Source organism: Giraffa tippelskirchi, chromosome 1, assembly GCF_054371585.1.
Source record: "Giraffa tippelskirchi isolate mGirTip1 chromosome 1, T2T-mGirTip1v1.2.pri, whole genome shotgun sequence".
In the NCBI taxonomy this organism is placed as follows: domain Eukaryota; kingdom Metazoa; phylum Chordata; class Mammalia; order Artiodactyla; family Giraffidae; genus Giraffa; species Giraffa tippelskirchi.
In genome coordinates this window covers 191,664,430-191,685,474 of record NC_137275.1, presented here as the reverse complement: position 1 = coordinate 191,685,474, position 21,045 = coordinate 191,664,430, and the positions used below count along the sequence as shown (strand labels likewise).

At 46.1% G+C, this 21,045-nt stretch overlaps 1 protein-coding gene across 4 annotated transcripts in view; it reads left to right on the top strand.

Annotated features, from left to right (window-relative positions):
• B4GALT1 (beta-1,4-galactosyltransferase 1) overlaps window positions 1-21,045 on the top strand; it is a 54,178-nt gene that overhangs the window by 12,892 nt on the left and 20,241 nt on the right. For 3 of the 4 annotated variants that reach the window (XM_081518647.1, XM_081518627.1, XM_081518638.1), the window contains exon 2: window positions 17,068-17,303. In XM_081518647.1, coding sequence (XP_081374773.1) covers window positions 17,068-17,303 — 236 coding nt within the window. Of the gene's footprint in view, window positions 1-17,067; window positions 17,304-19,026; window positions 19,639-21,045 lie in introns of those variants that run through there. The other variant, XM_081518658.1, reaches the window with a different exon arrangement.

Genomic DNA, 21,045 nt, shown 5'->3' with positions numbered 1-21,045 from the left:
TCTGTTCCTAGTTTATTAAATGTTTTTATCATGAATAGGTGTTGGTGTGTTTCTTCAAGTGCTTTTCTGTGTCTGTTGAGATGATCATGTGCTTTTTGTCACTGGTCATTCTATTGATGTGGTATATTATACACTGATTGCTTTTCCAGGTATAAATCAAGCTTGAATCCCTGGGATAAATCCCACTTGGTTGTGGTATGTCACCCTTTTCATATACCTCTTGCTTTAGTTTACTAATATTTTTGTTGAGAATTCTTATTCATAAGAGTCATTGATCTATAGGGTTTTTCCCTCAGCTTTATTGAAGTATAATTGGCAAATAATCTGTAGTTTCCCTTTTCATCCTTCTCCTGATGTCTGTGTCTGAATTTGGTATCAAAGTAACACAGCATCACAGAATAAATAGGGATGAGTTCCCTCCTCTTCAATTTTCAGGAGTTTGTGAAGGGTTTGTATTAATTCTTCAAATATCTTGTGAAATTGGCTAATGAGACTGTTTGGGCCTGGACTTTTATTTGTAGGAAGGTTTTTGATTACTGGGTCAATTTCTTTACTTGTTGTAGGTCTATTTGGATTTTCTTTTTATTCTTCAGTCAGTTTTGATAGTTTATGTCTTCCTAGGAATTTGTCTGCTTCATTTAATTCATCTAATTTGTTGGCATGGTTGTTCATAGTATTCTCTTATAATCCTTTTTTTTTTTTTTTCACCCCAGAGTTGTTAGGAGTATGTCAGTTTTCATTCCCAAGTTTGGTAATTTTTTCTCTCTCTATCTCTCTTTTTTCCCACCTTGGTCAGTCTAGCCAAAAGTATGGCATTTTGTTGATCTTTTCGAAGAACCAACTTTGGGTTCATCAATTTTCTCTGTTATTTTTCTGTTCTCTATTTCATTAATTTCTGCTCTAATCTTTATTATTTTCTTCCTTCTGTTTTGCTTTAGTTTTATGTTTAGTTTGTGTTTCTTTTTTTCTTAAAAATCTTTTTAAGGTGGAAGGTTAGGTTATTGATTTGGGTCTAAAGACCATGTACTTTCAACATTTTAATAAATACTGTTAAATTGCCCTCCGGTTTACACTCATCAGCAGTGTATGGAAAGTGCCTGTTTCCCACACTGGATATTATCAATCTTTCTACATTTATCAATATGATGGTCAAATGTGGTATCTTGTTTTAGTTCGTTTCTCTGATTACTGATGGTGTTGAGCAAATGTTTATGTATTAGTTGGCCATTTGTATTTCTTTAGTAAATTACTTGTTAATATTTTTACCCATTTTTCTAATAGTTTTAAAATATGTTTATAGGAGTTTTTAAGACTATGGCTATTACTTCTTTATAGTATATTATTTGCAAATATGATCTCTCCATTTGTCATGTGTCTTTTAACTTTATCTCTGGTATCTTTGATCATATAAAAGTTTTATATATTTAAGTCTGTCTTTTCCTTTATGACTCCAGGTTGTTTTGGCACTTAGGAAGGTCTTCATCTTTCTAAGATTATAAAAATTTCTTTTCGTATTCTTTTCTAAGCTGATTCTTTAGCATTTTAGTACTTGTCCCTGACAGTAAAAAACAAACAGAATCACTCTTCAGCTCTCATATGTTGTAAGAAGCCTTATATCATACCCATAGAACCCTCTGAGCTCTAAATCTATCACTGATGCTGATGGATTAGAGTAGAAATGTGAAATTTCAGCCACTTGTGATTACAGAGTTGTAATCATCTGTATGCTTTGAAGTTCTAGGGAGTCAGGGGAGAAGATGAAGTAATATTTATTGAACATCTGTTAGTACGAAGTAATATTTATTGAACATCTATTAGTGCTAAGCACTGTGATAAGACTGTATATGTGTTATCTCATTTACCATGTGGAGAGAACACATTATTATCTCCACTCCTTAGAGGAAGAAATTGGAACAGGCTGCATTCAAAGAGGTCCTGATGCCAAAGAGGTATTGTCAGGAGTGTGTGGCTGGCTGACTGCCCAGGTGGCCTGTAGGGCAGCAAGCTTTCCGCAGTCCAGGGTCTGGTTCTAGTTGGAGAGGGAAGGATGTACTGATAACTAGCACTGCAGATCCAGAAAAGCAGTCAGGGCTCCAAAACTGATCAGAGGGTCAGCTGACTCAGAAATAAAACCCACATGAGACTTATTTACATGCTAGAATGCTAAGCTGTGCCATGCTACTGGAAGACTGAAACTGTTGTCAACTGACTTAGCATTCTCTGGCTGCTGGCAGCGCAATAAGGGAAGCCATAGTATAATCATTCAGCTGTGAAGTCAGAAGTCAGGGCAGAGGATTGAGTTGTACTGGTGTTGGTTGGAGTCAGGTGGTCAGGCTGATGAACCCGTCCCCGCAGTATTGTGGAAGCCCTTCTGGGACCTTGGTTTGGTCCAGAGGTCAGAACTCCACTCTCCCCTGTGCAGCCCTGGAAGGACACATCCTGCGCCATCCTCCACCACTCCCCTATGTGTTCCCTTGTGTGCTTTTTTCTTTCTTTTCTTCTCTTCCATCCAGCCATCCAACTTTTTATTTCATAGCCTGTTATCATCAAGGATTCTCTTACCTTATTTATATGTTCTCTTTGATCCTCATTCCCACTTCCATTTTCCAACCCCACCATGAGCATTGAAGTGTTCAATGTGTATACGTTTTTTTGCTCTTGCCAGATGGGAGCCACTGCTTCATCTATATGCAATTTTTAATTTAAATTTAATTTTTTAAATTAACATACATAAAATTGGCCTTTGGGTTTATAGGTCTATGAATTTTTATATGTATATGCACACATATATATAAAACTACCACAATTCAGATGTAAAATATTTTTTCAACCCCCCAAAGTCCTCCTGTAGTCATATTATCCTCTCACCCTTCACCCCTGTTAATCACTGATTATTACTGTTGTTTTATTTTTTTGAGAATGCCGTGTAAGTGGATCACATAGTATATGTATATATCTATTTTAAACTTATAAACCATTTTATTTTATTTTTTGCCATGCCATGTGGCATATGGGATCTTAGTTCCCCAACCAGGGATCAAACCTGTGTGCCCTCCTGCATTGGAAGCTTTTAGTCTTAACCACTGGACCACCAGGGAAGTCCCAATGGTATTTTTTATAGCTCATTTTGATTCTAATTTTTTTTTTTACCCAGTTCTGCTTTTTCTTTGTTCTTTTATTTTTTCTTCAATTTTTAAAACGTTTGACATAACTTCAAACTCATAGAAAAGTTAAAATTATGCAAAGAATTTCTGGATAGCCTTTGGATCCCCCTGAATTCCCCAAACGTTTACATTTGCTATATTTGCTTTTTTCTTCTTTCTCTCCATGTATGTGCATGTGTGATATTCCAAATCATGCCCTGTTATCCCTAAATATTCAGTGTGTATTTCCTAAAAACAAGAATTTTTTTTATATAACCAGTTAGTACAATGACAAAATCAAGAAATCAACACTGAAAATTTTCTATTATCCCATCTACAGACCTAAAAAGATTTTATCACTTGTCCCAAGATTGTCCTTGTACTAAAAGGAAATTGAAGAGCATGCATTTTATTCTGTCATCATGTCTCTTCAGTCTCTTAATCTGGAAAAATGCCTGACATTTCTTTGTGTTACATGACACTGACATTGTTGAAGAGCACAGACCAGTTGTTTTATAAAGGCCCCTCAATTGGGATCTGATGTTTCCTTGTGGTGAGGTTCAGGTTATGCATTTCCAGCAAGAATACTGGGTGAATGTTGCCGAGTTCTTCTCGGTACCTATTATCTAGAAACACATGCTGTTAATTTGTTCCTTATTGGCCAAGTGAACTTTGAACTTTTCATTATGGTGGCATCTGCTGTTTCTCCATTTTCAAGTTTGTTATTTTACCCCTTTTAATTAAAATGTGTCTTATGGGCATTTACTTTGAGATTATGTGAATATCTTGTTATTCCTCAAACTTTCATCCATTGGCTTTTATCACCTATCAATGATTCTTACCGGAATAGACTATTTTTACCGTGGTTGGCGATCTAATTCTATCATTGCTTCTACATTTATTAGTGGGCATTTTCCTGTGAGGAAGAGCTTTCCCTTCTTCCCATTCATATATTAGTACAGAGTTACAGATCCTTACTTTGTTCAGTAGTTCATAGTTCTTCACTAATGTTATTTATTTTAATGCTCAGATTCTCTCTGATCACAAAGAGTCGGACACGGCTGAGCGACTAAGCCCGTACGTCCCAGATTTGGCCAACGAGATCCCCTTCAGGGTAGCTCCTTTGTCATTTTGGCACATCCCTCTGTTCTTTGAGCATTTCCTTTACTTTTAGGCAAATCAAGATGTTCCAGCCTCCTTTTGTTTGTTCTGACTGGGCTCCGGAATCAGCCACTTCTCCGACAAGCTCTCGTTCTTTTTAGTAGAGGACGGACGGTGTTTAGAAACCAGGAGCTGGGCTCCAGACGCTCACCCCTGATTTTAAGGTCCATCCACGTTGCCATGTGTAATCTAGTGTCTGTGGTGTTCATCCCAGTTTTCTCTCTCCATTAATGACAGACTCCCGCACAACCTTCACACATCCTGACGTAAGGAACAGCCTTCTCCATGTCCTCTGTGGACCTGTGTGTGGATTTATGCTGCTCCCTGAGTGCCAGATACGGCTCCTGACCGGCTGCCCCTGTTTACATCTCCACCAGCAGAGAGCAGAGCATCTCTGTACCTCTCTACAAATACTTAGCATTAACGAACTTCCTCATTTTTGCCAAACGATTAAATATGCTGGGTGAGCTCTTGTTTAACTTGATTTTCTCTGAGGAGAAGTGAGCTGGAGCATCTTTTCATATGCTTGATGGCCTTTGGGAGTCTTCTTTGGTAAATTGCTTATTCATAATTCTTCTTTGGCTGTTTTTTCAAAGGGGCTCTTGTGGTTTTCTTGATGATATGTAAGATTTCCTTATACATCCTAGATACTAATCTCTTGCTGGTCTCAGACATTGCAGGTCTCTTCTCTCAATCTGTCCTCTATCTGTTCACTCTGCCCATGCTATCTTTTGTTTGCATGGAAGACTTTTTTCCCGTTTGTTTTGTGCTTTCTCTCACCAGTACCCTTTTTCTGTAACTACGTGAACACCCTTAGTCCCTCCACATTTTAAATGTGCTGGTATGACTAAGCTCTGGTGATTCTCCACAGCGGTCTGTCTTATGACTTCTTAGCCTCTATTGAATTCTGTTAAGAATGACTTTGCCTCTTACAATGTAAGGTCTGCATGCAAGTATTATTCATATATTTATTCAGCAAATCTGTGCTGTAGACCCACTGTTAGACACTGTGCTGTATCACAGACAAGGTTCAGAGATTGTGAAACACACCTGTGGCTTTTCAGAGGTAGAGCAGGGATTTTTTGCTTTTTTATTAAATTTTATTATTAGAGTATAATTGCTTTACAATGTTGTGTTGGTTTCTGCTGTACAATGAAGTGAATTGACTATAAGTATATATGTATCCCCTCCCTCTTGGATCTCCCTCCCAGTCACCCGCATCCCTCCCCTCTAGGTCATCACAGACCACTGGGCTGAGCTCCCTGTGTTAGACAGCAGCTTCCCATAGCTATCTGTTTTACACTTGGTAGTATATATTTGTCAATGCCATTCTTTCAATCTGTGCTATCCTTCCCATCCCCATCATGTCCACATGTCCGTTCTCTACTTCTAGAGTAGGGATCTGAACCTGGTCTTTCCCACTGCACTGCTTCCCTCGGAAATTGCATTTGGTTCCTATAGAACCGTGTGTCAAATTTCCACACCTTTTGTAACAAATGGCCTAAGAAGGTGCAGAGCAAAGTGCTCTCCCCTGCCATCCAGGGAGGGGAAAGTCATCAGGAGAGGAGTGGAGGGAAGTGTGGCTCCCACCTTCCTGGGCCTGGCAGGCCCTGGGCTACCTGCTGGTGACTGGCTCCAGGCTGATAGTGTCAGACCCAGAGGAGACTGGGAGACCGCCTCTGCCTGCAGGGGGAGGTCTTAAAATAACACCCAGGCCTGTATCATCTAATCCTTTCTGAGAAACTCAAATCATCCCTTCCAGAAGAGCTCTGGTTCTAAGAGGAGGGAGATACAGCCGGATCATCCTGGGGCTAACATAGAATTTCCAGGCCTCCGAGCCTTTCCTGGTAGTGATAACAGTGAGCAGGCGCAGTTTCCACAAATTCCAATGGAGGGAGGCCAGCCGGGCAGGAGAAGGGCTGGGTGAGGAGGAAGTGTGCGTTTGGGCTGGAACCAAACAAAGCAGAAATTCCTCCTGGGACAGTTTTTCTCCAGAGGACAAATGCTGGGAAGCCTGTTTACTGGGCTGTAAAAGCCTTGATCCCTGGGCACTGCTTCCTGATCTCAGGCCTTGCATCTCTGTGCCCGTAGAAACCTCCTTGGGTCACCCCAGGACAGATGTGTACTGTTAGACCCCCCAGTCCTGGGGTCTCCTAGGGCTTCCTAGTTCTCTATCCTTGTTTCTACTGCCCACTCTGAATTCTGAACCATGACCATGTATGTGTGGAAATACACTTGAGAAGGGTTTAGATCAGCAATGTCACATCGGGTTCACTTTTAGGCTCCTTGAATTAGAATCCCCATGGATTCTGAACCCTGGAGTTCTGAGATGGAATATCCCCCTGGGCACAGTGGAGGGAAACCAAAGGGCCACGTGAGCTGTGATCTGCTGCCCACTGTGTAGATGCAGCCATGATCCTCAGAACCTTAAATGATTAATAAGGAGATTTTTGCAAATCTAAGTGTCCTTGCAGAAATCCATCAGACTCTCTGGGCTTTGAATTCCCTCATGTGTAACACTGGGGTTAAAATATAATTCTCAAGGTCCCTCCAGCCCTGGTCTACTAGGATTATCCAAGGGGCCTGTTTCAAGGTAGATCCTAACCCTTCAAGGTGATGGAATCTGACCTTGACTTCACTCCTTCAGGTTTAGGCCTTGGTGCCCTTGGTAATAGGATCCTGGACTAGGTGAACATCCAAGGCTTTTCTGATGATTTTATAACCCATGTTAGACTTTGAACTTTGGAGTTATTCTCTCAAGGAACAAATGGTATTTGGGGAAGCACCTGTTTGATGCGGCAGTGTGAGGTTTCAGTTCAGTTCAGTCGCTCAGTCGTGTCCGACTCTTTGAGACCCCATGAATCACAGCACACCAGGCCTCCCTGTCCATCACCAACTCCCGAAGTCCACCCAAACCCATGTCCATTGAGTCGGTAATGCCATCTAACCATCTCATCCTCTGTCGTCCCCTTCTCCTCCTGCCCTCAATCTTTCCCAGCATCGGGGTCTTTTCCAATGAGTCAGCTATTCGCATGAGGTGGCCAAAGTATTGGAGTTTCAGCTTCAACATCAGTCCTACCAATGAACACCCAGGACTGATCTCCTTTAGGATGGACTGGTTGGATCTCCTTGCAGTCCAAGGGACTCTGAAGAATCTTCTCCAACACCACAGTTCAAAAGCATCAATTCTTCAGCACTCAGCTTTCTTTATAGTCCAACTCTCACATCCATACATGACCACTGGAAAAACCATAGCCTTGACTAGACAGACCTTTGTTGACAAAGTAATGTCTCTGCTTTTTAATATGCTGTCTAGGTTGGTCATAACTTTCCTTCCAGGGAGTAAGCGTCTTTTACTTTCATGGCTGAAATCACCATCTGTGGTGATTTTGGAGGTTTAGATGAGGAAATAGCAATATATTGTTTAGAAGATGAGGCTATACACTACCACTGTGTCTAAAATTATAGGGCTAGAATCTGGAGGAAACTCATTTTAAAATGTAGGGTGGGGGATGTGCCCGTAGGTCATGAATTAGGTGCTATACCTGGAAACCAAAGGCATCTTTAGAGCTCAGAAGGGAGAGTGTTCTTGCCCTTGGTCACCTTGGGTGTAGGTGTGTAATTAGTACAACAGTCTAGATTCTCAAGCATCATATAGGCAAGATGGCTCCCAATTCTGCTAACTCAGCTTCTTGGTTCATAGTTGAATGTGTTGTGGGGGTCACCAACATTTGTACAGCCTGTTCTTTCAGAAACTGTTCCAAGTTCAAAAGGAATGGTATACAGCCCCTGCCCTCAAGGAGACGAGGGTCTTTCTAGAGGAAGCAGGTAGATAGACTGGCACCCTCCTCCCGGGGGGCTTGGATGTGGGCTCATAAAAGTTGAAACATTGGTAGGCGAAGAGTGTTCGTAGGCATCTGGAGCACGGACCAGTTAGCCTGAAGGATCCTGGAAAAGCTTTGAAATTCAAAGTTTGAACTTTGAAGGATTGTTTCCTTGCTTACTTCACAAACGTTTTTGAGATAGCAGCATAAGACTACACACCGTAAAAAAGGATCAACATAAGTAAAACAAGAGAAAGAGAAAATGTGGCTTAAAAAGTTAAGGTTCAGGCAGAGTTAAAATGTAGATATTCAGATGTGGCAACCCAGCACAGCCATTTCATCTGTCGCTTTGCAAAAGCCACAAGTGAAACGTCGTCAGAGAGCAACGATATGCAGTAGTTCCTGAGCATAAGTTGTTTTTCTTGGTGCTTCACTCTTCAAGAGCTTCATAGGGGTGGGAGGGAGGTGGTGGTTAGCAGGTGAGCCTACAAACCAGCGTTCCTCAAAATATACTCTAGGCACCTATGTTAATGCTACCTAGAATACTTGTAAAAGGCAGAGTCCTGGGCCCCAACCCCAGACCTACCAGATCAGAAGCTCTGGGCAGGAAGATCCAGGAATCTGCAATTTTACATGCTTCCCCAGATGACTGTCTATGTACTCCACAACTTGAGAACCTTTGCAGTAGATGGAAATCTCAACAATATCTTGAAAGCATGTCCAATAAAGCAAATGTGAAGGCTTGGCCTTTGTGTGAAGGCTGGATGGGAATTTAGTGGGAGAGAGAGCAGGGCACAAGACGAGGCAGTTCCACTGAGGTTCATTCCTGGCCAGGTCACTTTCGGGTCATATTTTGGAAGAAGTACTCAATGTGGTAGTTCAGGCGCGTGGCAGGGACGCTCCTCAGCACAGAGATGGATGGGCAAGCGGCTGGCTCCACTGTGTTGTCTGGCTTGTCCAGCTTCCCCTCGCCCTCCTGGGCTCTCTTCTGTAGACCTGCTCTGGCAGGCTCTTTTATTTTTTTAAGCAAATACTTTGTTTTTCTCTGTGCCCCCAAATGCAGGGTTCTGAGACCACAAATGTGCTCGGCTTCCTGTTGAAAAAGTGTTTCTCCCCTCAGGGTCTAATAGCGACTTGGATGATGAGTTGGCAGAAAACAAGTGGGTGTTGAAATTGTGTCCTGCATGCAGTGTGCCTGAGACCCAGCAGGCCAGCCTTTAGAGTAGATGATTCCTGTTTTCTGGTCACAGAGTTGTATGTTTTGAAGTCTTTATTTTGGAAGACCCTTCTTTATTGGGAAAGGGTTGAAGAAGGTGGTGGTCGGCGGGGGGTGTGTGTGTCACACTTCTTGTCCTCAGGTTATTTTTTTTTTTTAGTCTTTTTTTTTTTTTTTTGCTTTTATTTATTTTTTTTATTTTATAAATTTATTTATTTTAGTTGGGGGCTAATTACTTTACAATATTGTAATAGTTTTTGCCATACATTGACATGAATCAGCCATGGGTTTACATGTGTTCCCCTTCCTGGACCCCCACCCACCTCCCTCCCCATCCCATCCCTCTGGGTCATCCCATTGCCCCGGCCCTGAGCCCTTGTCTCATGCATCGAACATGGAATGGTGTTCTGTTTCACATATGATAATATACATGTTTCAATGCTATTCTCCCAGAATGTCCCACCCTCACCTTCGCCCTCAGAGTCCATAAAATTGTTCCATGTATCTGTGTCTCTTATTCTGTCTCGCATATAGGGTTATCATTACCATCTTTCAAATTCCATATATATGCATTAGTATACTGTATTGTTGTTTTTCTTTCTGGCTTACTTCACTCTGTATAATGGGCTCCAGTTTCATCCATCTCAGTAGAACCGACTCAAATGTATTTTTTTTAATGGCTGAGTAATATTCCATTGTGTATATGTACCACAGCTTCAGGTTATATTTTTAAATATTATTGTTTGATTTTAAAGATATACCCAAAAGTATAAAGAAAAGGAGCATGAACATTGGTTTAAGAAATGATTTCCAGTACTTTGGGAGCCTTTGTGATTTGGATTTTAAAACCCAGTGAGACATGGTTACCACGAACCATGAGCAGTCCCATTGGTGGCTTTCTGTCCTGTGCTCCTCCATCACGTTCTCTCGTGGTTTCTTGTACATTAAACCTTCATCACGTTTTCTCAAGATTTATTGAAATCCTCTTTGTTTCTTGCATTGGTGGCAGAGAGAAGAACTGCGCACCATCCATTCGGCTCAGATTTGTTGGTGTACTGCATGTCCACTGCAGCCAAGTGGACACTCATGACTCTCCTCCTGGGGTGGAGCTGAGGGGGCCAGTAGAGTCACCTGCTTCTCTGCAGAGCTTTCCTTGACTCTGTTCCCTGACCCCAGAGTTGACTCCCCTTCCTTTGTGCCATTTCCACTATTCTCACCACTATCACCCTCGGCATTGTGTTTGCATTGCTAGTCTCCCTCCTGGCCAGGGGCAAAGACTTCTTAACCCAACCCCCACAGCTTGCATGCCTGGCACCAACTGGCAAGTGGTGTGTGCTAACTAGGTTCATGCTTAAATGGACATGGTGCTATGAGTCCTTAACAAAGGAAGAGGAAGCGTAAGAACCAACCATGAGTGGTCTGAGAAGGCTTCCGAGGGGAGGTGATGTTTGAGCTGTGGCCAGGCAGCTGTTGGATTGGTGATAACGAAGTTGTTGGAGAGACGGTTTAGTGTAAGCCCCTTGCAGTAGACAATACTTCTGATTTCTAGTCTGTGGTCACAAGGGGCACCGTGGGTTGATAAGACCACTGCAGACAGCTGTCATTCCTGTGGCTGGGGATTTGATAGCGCCTGGTTCAGCTTCCAGCCTACATCAGGTCTTTGGAAGGTTGGTACAGAGGAAAATGTCTCACCCGCAAAGAGTCCGAGGAGCAACACCGTAGGGGAGCTGAGGGGTGGGCTGCGGGAGGGATGTTTGAAGAGGGGCTGTGCCATGTTGTTAGGTCTCAGGCTTGGCCAAGAAAGAGATTCCAACATCTCAGCTGGTTGAGTCACAAAGTTCTGGGCATTGGCTAGTTCCCGAAAATGTGAATCTCATCACTCAAGAAAATTTTTTTTAAAAGTGGAGAGTCTTGACCCCTGGTTACCAAGTAAGGGTTTTTTGGGGTTTTTTTTAATTTAAATTAAAAACCAATCAATCCAACATTAAAAGCCACTGTGATCATTTCATAAAAGAAAGGGGATCTTAACATTTAATGAGTAAGAAGCACTTCCTCTTGGAAGAACAGGCATTCTGATATATTGATTGCTTTGAGCTTAATGAAGGACCACCTACATTATCTTTTGTTGTTGTTCAGTCACTCAGTTGTGTTGCGACATGGACTGTAGCCCCCCTAGTCTCCTCTGTCCGTGGGATTTTCCAGGCAAGAATACTGGAGTAGGCTGCTGTTTCCTTTTCCAGGGGATCTTCCCCACTCAAGAACCTGTGTCTCCTGTGGCACCTGCATTGGAGGCAGTCTTTACCATTGAGCCACCTGGGAAGCCCCACATAGTCCTTACTTTAACCATTTTGTCTCGGGCTGGTGAACCGTTGTAATCACCCCACTTCAGGCCGAGGGCTGTCTTGACCAATCGGCCGGTCAGTTGGGAAGCCGTGACTGGCTGTTCCAGCCCCTTTGGCTGAGGCCAGAGGAGTGAACCAGTGGCTTGGCTGGTAGGGCGGCAGGGCGTCCATGCTGGGCTGGCTCTTGATCTGCAGGGCTTTTGACGGAGGGACGCGTGTGTGTTTGGGTTTTCTGTGCTGGGCTAGGGAGCAGTGGAATTTGTCTGAGTTGAGCTCACACATTGAAGTTATTGAGCGACTTACACGCAAGGCCGTGACCTGGACTCCCAGCTGAGAGGCCCACGTGGCGGAGCTTTAGCAGGAGGAGCTGAGGACAGGCTCACATCTGCTCATCTGCTTACGTAACCCTGCCTCCCGGCTCTCAGAGCCAAGAAAACACACAAGCCGACCCAGCGGGGCCAAGGGTTTGTGGTAGCACCGCCATGCGCCACCCAGCAAGGGGGCCTTGGCTCGGCCTTCTGCCTCCTTCCCGCGCCTCTCCGCGAGGCCCCCACGGTATCTCTGAGACTGGCTGGCAAGTCCGCGAGGTTCCAGGCAGAGCTGGTCACTGTCCTCCTGGAGTCTGAGTGCTTAGACTTTGTCATTAGGACAGAGCCAGGTGTGCTGCCCAGGACGGCCCCTGACACATGGCAGGAGGTGTGCAGGGCACATGGGGAGGCTTCCCACCTGGCACCAGACCCAGGAAGGCATTCAGCTCCAGGTCGGGAGCCTCCATGGCTGCTGAGCCCTGACCCATCTCAGGGTTGTGAGCTGGGGGCTTCTCAGACCAGTGGCAGCTTCGAGGAGAGAAGGTGGGGGAAAGAATTGTCAGATTGGGCAGGAAGGGCCAGGGTTCACTGTTCCCATGCATGTGGGAGACATGGCAGGGCTGTAAGAGGAGCACAGGGAGGAGCAGGGAGTGGGAAGAGGCTGTTTGGTGATCAAGCTCTGCATGGAGCCGCTGGGACAGCCAGTCCCTTAGACAGCCTTGAGCCAGGGTAGTTTTCACATGGGTCCTGCCCTTTTCAGCAGGGAGTGCCTCGAGGTCAGGAACTGTTGTGTCCATCCCATCATCACCTCCCACCTCCCTGACCTGGTTCACAGTGGATGTCCAGAAAGTATTGATTAAAACGAATTGAAAGTGGCCTTGACACACCACAGGAAATGTTTACATTAAACAAACTCTTCAGAAAAGACTCTGGCTTGATGCTTGAGTAGGTTCCCATGGATGGGTGGTCACATGCTATTAATACCTCGTGTGTGTGTGTGTGTGTGTGTGTGCGTGTGTGTGTGTGCACGCGTGCACACTCTGGGATTAAAGGAAGGGGAGGGAGGTTATCAGCTCCGATAATTGAGTGGACAGTGTTATCAGTTGCTGAAGGAACTCGGGAGCAGAAGCTGGTTGGCCCTAGGTGGTGGTGGTGGTGGTGGTGGTGGTGGTTGGTGGAAGTGATGAGGTTAAGTAAGTGTTCATTTGAGTTCCAACCCCTGGAATTTGCAACTGGAAACCAGTATCCTGAGAGTGGATGGTCGTCACCCAAAGATCATCCAGCAAGTCACTGGCAGAGCTGAGCTAGGGGCCAGGCAGCCTTTTTCTGACCAGGAAACTCTGCCTCACTGCTGTCTTCCTAGAACTGCCGAAGGGATGAGATTAAGACGGTTTAAGCCTGCAGGTGTCTGCTCCAGGGAGGCCAGGCGGCCCAAGTGTAAAATACCTCTTTCCTGGGTTGGTTTCAGAAGTTGTGAGAAAGTTGGTAGAGTGACAGTCCAGATGCCCTTTGGGTTCCCGAAAATGAAGATATGTTTAGCTGCATCTTCCGAACCAAAGGTGGGGCAGACCGTGGATGGAGTGCAGATGTCATGGGGCCTTCTGAAGTGAGAAGAACCCGAGCACTGATCTTCTTTTCTTCGTGTTTTTCACATTTACCCTGTGCAGCAGGGCCCCCCAGAAGGCTGTGCCCGCAGCTGGGGAGTCGAGCAACCCAGGCCTGTGGGACCTCATGGGAAAGGGCTACTACCTCCCCGAGGCCCCAAGCTTGTAAAGACGTGCAGGCCGACCCCGTCCGCTTCTCACCACCCAACTTGCCCAGAAAGAATTGCTTGGGCTGCTTGTTATTTACGTGGCTCCTTCCTGAGATCTGACGAGTCAGACTCCCTAGGCCAGAGGCCTGAGATTCCATATTTTTACTGATTGTCTCACTTGATTTTGATGATCAGTGTGGAGAAAATGGTCATGCCGACCCCTTACTTAGCTCTAGGGCATAGGACCTACTCACTGGAGGGCACCATGGGAGTTTGGAGCTGGGGCAACAGGCAGTCATGGGAGGGACTGGTCTGTGAGGCCTCTGTTCCTCCAGAGACCGATGTGCATGGCTAGAGAGAGACCAGGGCTTTTTGGTTTTGTTTTTGTTGCACAGGGTCTTTGATGCTGTGTGAGAGCTTTCTCTAGTTGTGGTGAGCAGGGGCTTCTCATTGCAATGGCTTCTCTTGTTCCAGAGCACAGGCTTAGTATTTGTGGTGCATGGGCTTAGTTGCTCCGCGGCGTGTGGAATCTTCCTGGTCCAGGGATCAAACCCATGTCTCCTGCATTGGCAGATGGATCCACATCCACTGTGCCACAAGGGAAGTCCGAGACCAGGGCTTTTAATCCCTAAAGATCCCCTTCTGCCCAGGGGGTCTGCCATCTGAGCTCTGTGGGAAGGAGTAGAGATAAAGGACAAGGCCAGGTTGGGGCTTCAATTTGAAGATTCTGGCCTCTCAATGCCATTAGAGGAAAGAGGGAAGGGCATTTCTGGCAGAGGGGAAGGTGTGGGCACAGACACAGTTTATAGGGACGGGGAGGGAAGGGGACTAAGTGGCTTAACCCTACATGGTCCAAGATGATGGCCTTAGAGCCATCAGAGGCTTTTAGCAGGAAAATGATAGGATCAGAGCTTTGTCTCAGAAGAAAATGGACTATTGGGAGCAGGTCCTGTGAGGATGAAACTGGGTCAATGTCAGAGGGAGGGAAGGGGTGAGGAGTCCCAGGGATCCAGGAGAGGCGAGAGGAAGAAGAGACGGCAGGTTCACAACCTGCTGACAGGTCAGAGGAGTGAGAGTCATGGCTTCCTTTCCTTGGGCTGCCGCATCTCGGAAGAGTGAGTGATCCATGAAGATGAGAGGTGCTCAGACAAAGTCACGTGCTATTGACAAGCCGGCAGGGCGACAGAGGGCCACACATTGGCCCTCGGGTGGTCCTCACCAGCATGTTTCAGGTGAACTCACTCTGAGCTCAAGATCAGGGTCTGGCCTCTGTTCTGTTGTGTATAGTTTCCTTCCTTTGTTCCTGTGGATGGTTTGCTCCACAGGTAAAATTGGTTAGGCTAGAGTAATGGTTCCCAAAGCATGTTCGCTGATAAAATGGTTCTGTGGCTAAGTAAGTTTAGCAAGTGGTGGGTTAGATAAAGTGAATGGGGTTTCTTTCTCTTTTTTAAAACATTTATTTGTTTATTTGGCTGGTCTAGGTCTTAGTTGTAGCACCCAGAGTCTTTGATCTTCATTGGAGCACAAGGGATCTTTAGTTGCATCCTAGGAACTCTTAGTTGTGGCATGTGGGAGCTAGTTTCCAGGCCAGGGATCGAACCGGGACCCCCCACATTGGAAGTATGGAGTCTTAGCCACTGGACCACCAGGGAAGTCCCTGAATGGGGTTTCTTGACTGCAGAGCTCCTCAGAGCTTTTGGTGTGCATTATGACCTTCCAGAAACAAGATTTAGTTTGCGGTGTTCCCAGACTTCTTTGGAGAGAAGGCAATGGCAACCCTGGTAGGCTGCAGTCCATGGGGTCGCGAAGAGTTGGACACAACTGAGCGACTTCACTTTCACTTTTCACTTGCATGCATTGGAGAAGGAAATGGCAACCGACTCCAGTGTTCTTGCCTGGAGAATCCCAGGGACGGGGGAGCCTGGTGGGCTGCCGTCTATGGGGTCGCACAGAGTTGGACACGACTGAAGCGACTTAGCAGCAGCGGCAGCAACAGCAGACTTCTTTAACCAGGGGAACCTATTTTTCCATTGAGCATCTTACTGGGACTAGTGCTTCCTGGAATCCACTTTGAGAAAGTCTGGCCTACTGGGAATACTGGGGACCTGGTTTGAAATATTGACTCTGTCCACCATTCCCTGTCTGTCCCTGGGCCTGTCCTCTTTCTCCTGCCCTCCCCTTGTGTGCTGTGGCAGGGGCGGTCCTCAGACTTGGAGTCTTCTCTCAGCTCCACCTGTTTCTACTTAGGAGGCGGGGACGTTCATGCCTGTATCTGGATCTTGACTTTGACCTTTTCCTCTCCTCCTAACCTGCCACTACCTCAGAATCCACCATCTGGGTCTCATCAGTTTTTTCTCTAAGCCCCAAGCTCTCTTACTTTTATGTGCTATGCTTAGTCGCTCAGTCGTGTCCAACTCTTTGCGACCCCATGGACCGTAGCCCTCCAGGCTCCTCTGTCCATGGGGATTCTCTAGGCAAGAATACTGAAGTGGGTTGCCATGCCCTCCTCCAGGGGACCTTCCCAACCCAGGGGTTGAACCCAGGTCTCCCTCATTGCAGTAGGATTCTTTGCCATCCGAGGTACCAGGGAACTTAATTCTCTCATTTGGAGCTGTGTTCTTCCAAGACAAAAATCTTTGTGGAGTCCCCCCCGACTTTTCCTCCCTTCTTCATCCGCTACTTATTCTAAGCATTCTTCTTTGGTGTTCTTTCTGGCTGTTCCTTCTCTGTTTCCGCGGTTTCTCCAGCCCCTCCCCATCGAGTTTGTTTCATTCGTGCATCACATCCCTTCCCCAGACATGGGTAACCCGTGCCACTCGCTGCAGCCTTCTGACTTCAGGCCGATTTCCTCAACACTGAGCTCCTCAACACACATGCACGCTTCCCTTCCAACTAGGTTAGGTTCAGAGAGATGATGTAAGTTGTTTGTCCAAGGCCACACAGCTGGGAGGTGGCAGAGTTAAGTTTCAACGTCAGGATTTCTGAGAAAGGGCTTTCTCAACCGTGCTCTCTGGTCCTTACAATATCTTGTCCGGAAGTCTAAGCAATAATTACTCCATTTCCAATTTTCAGTTGAGCAACGTGAGAGTCTGAGGGTCTTGGGTCCTGGGGATAGGAGAGTGCTTCAGAGGGTGACCAGCTGTCTGGGTTAGCTGGGGACTGACTGAAAGGTTTTCTGAGATGGTTGGTCACACTGGTGCTGGACATGGTACCTAGTGCTCGGCCTGAGAGCCTTTTGCATGGCCACACTGCCTCCCCAGGGATGGCTTCCTGAGGCAGTCCTGGAGCCTGATGTCTTCTCCTTTCCCCCACCTCTCTAGTTGGCCCCATGCTGATTGAGTTTAGCATACCTGTGGACCTGAAGCTTGTGGAGCAGCAGAACCCGAAGGTGAAGTTGGGTGGTCGCTACACCCCCATGGACTGCATCTCTCCTCACAAGGTGGCCATCATCATTCCATTCCGCAACCGGCAGGAACACCTCAAGTACTGGCTATATTACTTGCACCCAATCCTGCAGCGTCAGCAGTTAGACTATGGCATCTATGTAATCAACCAGGTGAGGTCTGGGGGATGGAGGGAGGGAGGGAGGGAAAGTGTGTGTGTAAGTATGTCGTGTGTGTGTGTGCATGTGCACACACATGTGCGCACACGTGTGTGCACTTATATACTCAAATATGTGAGTAATGAGGGGTGAAGGAATAGAAGTCATTTTTTATATATCTGACATTTTGAAATTCTACCATTACCACCCTCAGGTGCAAATGAGCCAAATGCTGTATAGTTCCCCCTGCCCCCACTTTGGGGGGCAGGTATTTAACTTTGGTATTTCAAGTTTAGCCTGAATTCCTAAATTCCCATCTTTAGACTATAACCTCCCAGGTGGAATAACACATTCAACTTATCTGTCTACTAAATTCCATTGAAATTCCTTTGAAGAGACAGAGTATATACATTTCCATTTCTAAAAGGCCCAGCGTCCGTTTCATTTCAAGATAAACTATGGATCTGCTTGTAGTAAGTTAGTTTGAATAGAAAGATAGTTAGCAGCTGACAGCTTCCATCAAACCTGAGGGACTTTGTGAGCGTTTCTTGGACCAGAAGAAAAGCTAGAAACAGCAATGTGTCCATCAAACATTTCTGAGCATTGCCAGGACAAAGCAGAGAGATACTAAAGAAACGACAAAATTTCCTGGTTCTACCTGTCCTAAAGCTTCCATCCTCATTTATGGCAAGTGGGACCCTTCCAGGGAACAATTTGCTAATAATCTCAAGAACTGAATCTCAAGGTGGGAGAACAGGTGGCAGGCAAAACCCCTCAAGGCTGTTGGAGGGCCTTGGCCAAGTGAGGCACAGACCAAGGCCCCAAGAAAATCTGCTTGTAAGATAGCCAGACAGTTGGGCTTTATCATGGAAGAATATTTGTAAGAGAGAACAGGTGTATGCCCTGAAAAATCCAAGCCACTTCAGTCCAACAAGTATTTGTTTAAAAAAAGCCCTGCCGTCAAGGAACACTTGTTGCTTGATGCCAGTGAGCACGTGTCAATCATAGCAGGATTCAGGAGCCCGTTATTAAAGCAGTGGCTTTGAGCGCCTGGAAGAGGAAGCCACGGTTATCAGGCCGGCAGGGATTACTAAGCACAAGCCACACCAGCTGCCTCTCCTTTCCCTCATTGATAATTGTTATACCAGTAGATTAGTGATACACTGTAGACACCGTGGCAGATTGTATTCATCAAGAGTCTGATAGCCTCCCACAAATCTGCCTGAACAGAAGTTAGACAGCTGTGGTCTGGGTGGCATATAAACTATATAGATTAAAATACATACTTGGGTAAAGAGTGTTAAAGAGAGTTAGTGATGATGCCCAGTGTTTGAATTTAGGTGACTATGGTCAAGGAAGACTTGGGGGTGAGAGTGGAGAATGCTAATGTATAGAAAGGTTGTATTTTAGGTAAAAAGTCAAACATATATTGGACCGGGTAAAATTTAGCTGCTGTCCTAAGTTCCTATGGCAGGATTTATATAGATATTACCCAAGTTTCAAACAACAGATTTCCACATGTCTTACACCAGCTATTTCCTCCTGCCTGCCCCAGTCCAGGCTGGCAAAACAATAAATAGGCAAGCCAGCTTGGACCAGTGGTACCGCTGTGCCGGCTCACACCGGTCACTGCCCAAGATGGGACTTCTCCCCAAGTGTGCTCTCCAAAATGGGGATCTGAGGTCACGTGCATTTGAGGGATGCTGGGGACAATGTGAAGCAGGTTTTGTTCCTGCAGAGCCTTCAGTGTCCTGGTGTACATGACAGCCTGCAGAGGGAACTCGGCACGTTTCCTGAGCTCATCTGACTGGAGGAACCGCCTTCCAAGAACCATCTCAAGTGACAACTATTCCGTGAATTGAACTTTGGGGGAAAGCAGGCCTCCTCTTCTCCCACCTCCTCACTTTCCCTAGGATGCTGAGAAACACCCCCAACTCCTGTCTTCTCCTACATGTATCTCAGCATCGGAAAGATTTTATTTTTCATTTTTCAAACCTTTACGTCTCTTTGTTTTTTCCTCTAGTCTTGTCAGTATCATCATCTCCCCCTCAACCCCCCACCACCACCCCTACCCTCTGCCCTAATCCCTGTCTTTTCGTTTCTTCATCTTTTTCTACTCTTCCAAGAGTTAACTTTCCGCCTTGAGAAAATCATTTCCTTTATCTCCCTTTCCTCCAGCTAATCTTATTTCTTCTGCTCCAGCTCCACCCTGATTATTTCTTTGGGAAAATGTGATCTGACTTCCAGGTAACCAAGTCATAAAGAAACCTGAAGTTGCCCCTACCTTTCCAGCAAAGAACATCTTGTATGGTATCTATAAGAAACCCATAATAAAGCAATGATAGGAAAACCCAAGCCTTGAAAGAGGTGGGAGGGGAAACATTTGGAACGTACCCTCTCTACAACTTAGAACCTTCCCGTGTTCCCTGTGTTACTGTTAGATGCTCCAGTTCAGAGCATCTGGCTTGGGTTTTGTGTACCATTTGTTGAGCAGTTAGGCCTCTTGGCGTCTTCCTGTCTCAGACACCCTGCTGTCATCTTGACACTTCATTCACTGCCCCCGCCCCAACACACACCCAATTGAAGAAGAGAAAGTGCCTAAAATAGGAGGGCTCCTGAGACATCTAGCCCTCGGGTTCTCAGGCAGGTTTTTAAGAACAAAACCTCCCCCTGCCACGTTGAAATGCTGCCTAGCCCTGCATCCACAGTGGGTCACATTGGGTCACAGCATGTTCTACCTGAAGTGGGGGCTGTGTCCCCACCTCTATCCCTGACTTCCCCTTCATTCTTTGCCGGGATTCACCTGTACCCTGAGGTACAGAACAGAGAGTTCTGTTCTCATCTGTTTTGCCAATGAGGAAACAGGCTCAGGGATGGGGGAAAGAGACTGGCAGGAAGGCATGTAAGCCACAGTTAGGGCTGCAGCTCCGAGCCCAGCCCTGTGTCCTAGCGCCCTCTCAGCACATTAGCACCAGTTCCCTTCTCAAGGGCACTTAGTCCCTCCTCCTCAGAGCTGGGCATCCAGGACTGGCAGTGAGCTCCAGGCTCACACTGTCTGGGTGTCGGCTCTGCCCCTTCCCAGCTCAGTGACCTTGGACTCAAGTCCTTCACACCTCAGTTTCCTCATTCATGGGAGGGGAAGGCTTCAATCCTTCGCACACACAGGACAGGGCTATGACGCACACACCTGGCCCACGGGGAAGCCTCCGTAAACATTAGCTGCTTTGAGTTCCTTCTCCCCCAGCCCTCCACTGTCCCCCTTCTTCCTGCTTATTGTCTCTGCCCAGGACTATGGAGATAAACTCTGTACTGTTCTCCCTGCTTCCTGTTTCACCCCTGCTCAGTACCAGTATTGAGACCCTCCCTCCCATTCTTGGGTTCTCCGTGGAAGCAGGAGGTTGTGGACTTAGGGACCATGGCCCACCTGCCAGCTTCTTCAGAGAAGGGTTGTGTCTCGGGCTCCACCCACAGGGGTGAGCTTTCATGGGCTTCTATGGCTCCTGCCCCATCCATACTCAGCTATTGACCACTTTATTTTGGTTTAGTCCCCTCTAATCACCATAATAACTTGCATCTCACAATAAGAGGGGTGGAGGGTTGAGTGAACTCGCAGAAGCAGCAGCATTGCTGTCTGTTCTCAGTGTCCGGCCCTCCTCCTGCCTTCGCCCGCCGGCGTCTGAACATCCTGTTAGGGTTCTGGCAGGTCCAGCCTTTCAGAGCCAAGGGTGCTACTCTGAGGCTCAGATATCCTACCTGA